The sequence below is a fragment of the Eulemur rufifrons genome, chromosome 5 (genome assembly GCF_041146395.1).
Source record: "Eulemur rufifrons isolate Redbay chromosome 5, OSU_ERuf_1, whole genome shotgun sequence".
Taxonomy (NCBI): Eukaryota; Metazoa; Chordata; class Mammalia; order Primates; family Lemuridae; genus Eulemur; species Eulemur rufifrons.
This window is the reverse complement of record NC_090987.1, coordinates 12,404,840-12,411,989: the sequence shown is the minus strand read 5'-3', so window position 1 is coordinate 12,411,989 and position 7,150 is coordinate 12,404,840. Positions and strand designations below refer to the sequence as shown.

The 7,150-nt window shown below is 36.8% G+C and overlaps 1 protein-coding gene across 1 annotated transcript; it reads right to left on the bottom strand.

The window, feature by feature from the left end:
* Positions 1-646: 646 nt before the first annotated feature.
* Positions 647-2,364, bottom strand: MC4R (melanocortin 4 receptor). The gene has a single exon (XM_069467932.1). The coding sequence runs from the start codon at positions 1,954-1,956 to the stop codon at positions 937-939; it is 1,020 nt and encodes a 339-aa protein (XP_069324033.1). The 5' UTR covers positions 1,957-2,364; the 3' UTR covers positions 647-936.
* Positions 2,365-7,150: the final 4,786 nt, after the last annotated feature.

Sequence of the window (7,150 nt, the reverse complement as noted above, 5' to 3'; positions counted from 1 at the left end):
AATGTGGAAGAATTCAATATCACTCATATAATTCATTAGAGACAGGAAGCCACATCACTCAATGCAATACCACCTCCTCTGGACATTTCGGCAGACACTGGGTCCCTGGTTACAAGGGCATAAATACCTCATTCTCTGTTTTATTAATGGTGCTTGGGGATAGCTTGATAACAAGGAATTGAGCTTGACATGGCAACTTAGGTTTTCCAGAACACTTTAATCTTCATAGCTGCTATTTTTTCCCCCCAAAACAGAAATGCCTATGTGAAATATCTAACTGTTTTCTCAGGAAGATGAATCTTCCAGTTTTTGAGAAACACACATAGTTTTCTGACTGAGAATCTTACTTTTTTTTCCCCCAGTAGCTGTTTTTCTCTAAAGAGGTGCTTCATTTCTCTATTTCTGCAGGAAGGATGAATAAACCTTCATTAAATTACCTGAAATTTTAGTGATGATGTTAATTTTTAAGTGGTTACACATTTATTCTATAAGTATGTTCCCTTCAAATGCTGGAATTAAATCTCTACATTTCAGTTTTGTATAGTGTAATATAAGGAAGCATTTACTTTAATATATTTAATGAGGATCTGATTTTTATGTTATTAAAATAAGCAAAGTGTCAAACTCTAATGAATAACAAGAAAGAGACATTGTCAAGCTTTTAATAAGGACATTTTTTCCTTTTTTGCAAACCCATAGTGCCTACAATATATAATATGGATTACAATTTTACAGCCAAAAAGTAGCATCACATTAAAAATAATGTAAAGAGTATGCATTTTTCTTTTTAAAAATCATAAACTTAAATTTACACAATGGATATTCCCAACCCATGCCCTACACAGAAGAGAAAGCTGTTGCTGAAGTACACTGTTCATGTTGGATAAGAGTGAGAAAATCTTATATGCATGTTTTTAGTATGTCCTCCGTCCCCATTTAATATCTGCTAGACAAGTCACAGACGCCTCCCAGGGGATAGCAACAGATGATCTCTTTGAAGGTTTTCCTCAGTTCTTGACTCCGGAGTGCATAGATCAGAGGATCGATGATTGAATTACACATGATCAGTATGAGATACAAGTTAAAGTGAGACATGAAGCACACACAGTATGGATTCTGGGGACAAGAGATGTAGAATATCAGGTGGAGGAAGAAAGGGGCCCAGCAGACAACAAAGACGCCAATCAGTATGGTCAAGGTAATCGCCCCCTTCATATTGGCACCTTGGCGGATGGTGCCAGTGCCTGGGAGGACAGCAATCCTCTTAATGTGAAGTCTGGCCATCAGGAACATGTGGACATAGAGGGAAGCCATGAGAGCCAGCATGGTGAAGAACATGGTGATGAGGCAGATGATAACAGCACTACTATCTGAGTAAATGATGAACAGAATGCCCGAAACCGTGCAAGCTGCCCAGATACAACTTATGATGATCCCGACCCGTTTAACCGTCATAATGTTATGGTACTGGAGAGCATAAAAGATAGTAAAATACCTGTCCACTGCAATTGAAAGCAGGCTGCAAATTGATGCAAGCAGGGAGCTACAGATCACTGAGTCAATGACATTATCAATATTCACTGTGAAACTCTGCGCATCTGTATCTGTACTGTTTAATAGGGTGATGACAATGGTTTCTGATCCATTTGAAACGCTCACCAGCATATCAGCCACAGCCAGGCTACAGATGAAAAAGTACATGGGTGAATGCAGATTCTTGTTCTTGGCTATTGCCACAATCACTAGAATATTCTCCAGCAAACTAATGACACCCAGAGTCACAAACACCTCAGGAGAGACAAAAAGTTGCTCGTAGCACCCTCCATCAGAGTAGCCTTTTCCAAGGGACTCGCTGGCATTGCTGTGCAGTCCGTAGCTGCTGCGGTTCCAGAAGTGGAGAGAAGTGTGCATCCCGTGGTGGTGGGTGGAGTTCATCATGCTGGCAAGGGGATTCATGTCCCCCCGAACTGATTTAATCTTCTGGGTCGGGGAGCCTCAGTTATTTTCTCCAAGTCTTTATCTCTCTGAAAGTTCCGAGGCTAAAACTGACATGCCTGCTGTGAACAACTGTCACAAGCTCCAGAGTGTGCAGTGGAGTTTTTAGTCTCTTTTAGGTGCGGTTCTGATCAGCATCACCTTAAAATCTTAGGCTTCAGAATGTTCATTCTCAGTTGAAAGATTCTGCTGTTTGCTTTTTTGTTCTCACTTCCACTTTAACTTTAGTCTGATGCATCCAAGCAAGTCTTTTCAAAATAATTTTCCCAGTAGCTGCTGTGCCATTGGGAGACGGATCTGTGTGCACATGCTCACATCGGCTGCCTCTCAGAAGCGTCTGTTCCCACCCTAAGCACTGCTTTCAATGTTAGGAGCTGTGGGCTCCGGCTGCAGATTTTTATGGGGTGGAGGAAAAAAAAATTTCAGAGTGGCTCCTCCTCTACTTCCTTCTGACCAATCCAAATGCAGTGGGAGTATGTGAGACACCGATTATGTTTCAGAGAGACAAATTACAGGGCAACACTGATTCGGATGCAGAAGCTTGTGGAATCGGGAAGCAAGCAGGATGCAAAAAGACTAAAATTCCCTTTTCAAGTTTTTAAGCAAAACAACTTGATCCCTAGAGAACATTCTGTGATGTCACAACAAACTATCGTGAGGCAGCCAGGTTTATTCCCACTTAAAAAAAGAGACCTGTAGAGTGTGTGTGTGTGTGTGTGTGTGTGTAAAATGAAATGGAAAATACACTATCCTATGTTCCTGAAGTAGATACACTGCCTTTTGGCTAGGATACTGAATTTATTTACCCTCTTAATTTTTTTTGAATTAAAAATCTAGGGAGTAATTCTTCAGTTTAAAATACCTAAAACACAGGGAGGATATATAATAATACAGGTAGACATGCTATGGCTGGAAGAACTACATAGGTAGCTACAATTTATCAAGGAGTTCGAGAAGATGTTCATTTTTTTATGCACCTGATATTTATCCATTGTAGAGTTTCTGTTACCGTAGCTGGAAAAATTTTCTTTTTGTTCATAATATTTAAACCCACAAAGCATTAATGTAACTCTGAACTCAGGGGAAAAAAATCAATAATTAGGCAACATTCTTTTTTGTTTGTTTGTTTTTTAAGGCAACATTTTTTTAACCCCTCTAGTTGAAAGCTTTGTGAATTAAACCTACAAACACCTTGGCAACTTCTTTTAAATTAATATTATTTGAAAATATTATGATGGTACAAATGTTTTTGGTTACATGGATAGATTTTGTTATGCTTGAGGGAAGGTTATTAGTTTGCCCATCACCCAGATAGTATTCATTGTACCCATTAGGTAGGTTTTTGTCCATACCCTCCTCCCCCACCCCCTGCTTGATTTCCACTGAGTTTTACTTCCTTCTGTGCACATGTGTGCTCATCAGTTAGTTCCAGTTTAATAGCAAGTACATGTAGTGTTGGTTTTTCCATTGTTTAGACACTTCGCTTAGGATAAATGGTCTCCGGTTCCATCCAAATTTTCACAAAGGGCATTAATTCATCCTTCTTCATGGCTGAGTAGTATTCCATGGTATACATACACCACATTTTGTTAATTCACTCTTGAACTGATGGGCACTTGGGTTGCTTTTATATCTTTGCAATTGTGAATTGTGCTGCAATAAACATTTGGGTGCAAGTGGCTTTTTGATAAAATGACGATAATAACAAACAATAGCAACAACAAACCCTGGGTAAGAGAGAGAATCTGATTCTCAGAGTTGCTGCATTACATCATTTAAAATTTTCAGTTTTCAATAACAACAACAAAAACCACGCAAATAAATAGCAAAGTATTTAGATGTTAATAGTTTTTCCATCACAAAAAAGGGAAAGATTTCAAAGTCAAATAATTTTGGAAGATACGAAGTGTCAGAGTTTACATCAGCATAAAAGGTTTCTGAAATTTCCTATGTAAAAAATTGCTTAATCCACCTATTTCCTAACTTATTGGAACATAGGCTCTTCTTTCTTCCACTTTTATTTTTCAAGTACCTATTATATTTAGTTCTTTTATTATGTTTGTTTTGAAATGTAAATTTATTCCAAACTTGATTGATAAATCAGGGAACATTTTGAACATAAGGTAAATTTCACATTTGTTTTTTGTACAACTTTGTCTAAAAGAAATAATAAGTAAATGTGGAAAACTGTACCCGGCTGAACCAAGACACATGGGAGCACACAAAACACACACACTCAAACGTTTACCAGCTTCCTCAGCTCACTGCATGTATTGTGAGGCACAATTATCCACGTCAGATAATTGATGGCTAGAAATGTTTTTTTCTACATTTTCTTCTAGAATTCTTAAGGTTTCATGACTTACATTTAAGTCCTTTATCCATCTTGATTTAATTTTGTGGATGTAGGGGTCCTGTATCATTCTCCTGCCTGTGATTATCCAGTTTTCCTAGCCCATTTATTGAATAGGGCGTCTTTTCCCTACTGTGCATTATTGTCTGCTTTGTCAAAGATCAGTTGGCTGTAGGTAGAGGGTTGTATATCTGGGTTCTCTATTCTGTCCCATTTGTCTATGTCTGTTTTTGTGCCAATACCGTGCTGTTTTGGTTATTATAGCCTTGTAGTATAGTTTGAAGTCTAGTTATGTGATGCCTCCAGCTTTGTTCTTTTTGCTTAGGATTATTTTGGCTATATGGGCTCTGTTTTGGTTCCAAACAAAGCATAGAATTATTTTTTCTAGATCTGTGAAATATGCATTTACATACAGTAACATTCACTTTGTGGTTGTATAGTTCAAAGATTCTTTCATCAATCTCTTATAGTTTTCAGCATACAGATCCTACCCATATTCTCTGTTACTTACACTTAAACATTCCTATTTTTGATACTATTGCATTTAAAACTGGTACTTGTACTGTAGATTTGATGTTATTTCAGCTGTACGTGTTGGTCTAATTTACCAGTGAACGCTCTGGGTCTTCAATTTTCTTTGTTGGAAAGAAGTTAAATATGAATTGATTGTGTTTAATATGTGTGCAAAACACTATGCAGTTTATTTTTTTCTTGAGTAAATTTTGGTAGTTTCTATCTTTCAAGGAATTAGTCTATTTCATCTAAGATTTTCCTACTATCATTTTTATTCTGTCAAATGGAAGCTGTGTTCTTGATGTCAACTTATGTATACCCACAGAATTTTGAATTTAGATAGAAATTTAAAGATTTTCTAGTCTAACTCCATTATATTATAAATAAGTTTCCAAAGGCAAAAGAAATTATGTTAGTTGTCTCAGTTCACGCTTCAAATGAGTATCAGAGCTAGAATTAGAATACAGTTGCTATGATTATAGCTGTATTTCTTTTGTTATATTGCATCTATGTTAGTGTAGATATTTGAACTACTAGTACATGAAATCAATCAGCAACAATAGCCCAATCCTTCAAATTCTCAGGCCAGAGTCCAGATATCTCTTGTACATCACAAATGAAAACCTCTTAAACTATGGAACAAGCTGGACAAACCTTTGAAGAGAAAAAACTTCCAGTCATAAGTGCCATTGGAGATATCAGCCTTTCTGCATAAACTCTTAAATTTTTTTTTCCTGTTTTCAGTGTGGTCACTGATTTTTTAGGTGTTTGTTTTGTTCACAGTATCTTCACTGATCAAAAATCTGACATAAAAATATAGGCATATAATTCACATTAGATTATTATGTTCTCAGTTATACTAATCACAGTTAAAAATAACATATCACTAATTAGATCTGTCATAACAACTTTGTCTGTATAAAAATTTTTAAATGTGTGTCTCAATTCCCTCTCTCTAGAATTAGGGTCCTCATTATCATCATCATCATCATCACTTCAAAGGGTTACTGTGAGGATTAAATGAGTTAATACATATGAAACACTTTGACTTGTGCCTTATACACAGTAAATGCTATAGAAGTATTGGCCATGTTTATTTATATTTTTCTAAAGTAATATTTTATGGCTCTGTAGTTTATCTTGAGATTGCACATTCTCCAAAAGATCCAACTTTTTTGGCCCTCCATGATCTTGGGAGCGGTTTTTAAAAATACTTTCGGTAAGGAAATTCAATTACTTATAAGGTGTAGACACTGAAAACAATTCCTTTTTATGTGCACACACTCTGTGATACTTCATGTATCATTAAACTTCTATTTTCAGCACAGCAATAGCTCAAGGTGGCACTATTTAATCGCTTCATGCTCAATAACATGTAGATTACAATTAGTCACCAAGTGGGCTCATTTGCTTATATATCAATGGAGAGTTGTAATCAAAAAGTCTGGAGATAAATCTTTCCTTGTAGAAACTTGATGTGGTCTTTGTCTCAATGGATCACTTCTATGGTTTGGATATGATTTGTTTGCCCCCCCCATCAAGACTAATGCTGAAATTTGATCCCCAGTGTTGGAGGTGGGGCCTGGTGGGAGGTGTTTGGATGTGAGGGTGGATCCCTCATAAATGGCTTGGTGCCATTCTTGAAGCAGTGAGTGAGTTCTCACTCTTAATTCCTTCAAGAGAGAACTGGTTGATGAAAAGAGTTGGGCACCTCCTCTTCTCTCTCTTTCTTCTCTCTCACCATGTGACTTCTGCACACACTGGCTCCCCTCTGCCAGCTGCTGTAAGTGGAAGTAGCCTGCGTTCCTCACCAGAAGCAGATGCTGGCACCATACCTCTTGTACAGCCTACAGAACAATGAGCCAAATAAATCTCTTTTCTTTCTGAATTACCCAGCCTCAGGTATTCCTTTACAGCAATACAAAAACAGACTAAAGCAATCACTTTGAAAACATCAGTTTTTGCTATTTGATAGATTTTCCTTAACTTTGGGATGTAGGAGAAGATAGTAGGATATTTAAAATCTTTTCTTGCCTTGGTGGGGAAAGGTAGATTATAGGAGAGTATCTTGTTGCATTAAGCCTCCACCAATAAATATTCTAAAATCCTAATACACACTTTAAGTCATAGATTTCTGTGTGCAGCAGATATATTCTTAAAAGCTCTCTTATAAATCTAATCTTCAGAATTTTAGTTTGTTTTTAATTGAAAGTGTCTTCTGACATTTTCTGCTCCAACATTTCTGTTAATAATCTGATATCACAGGTAAACCTCTACTTAGATAAATCC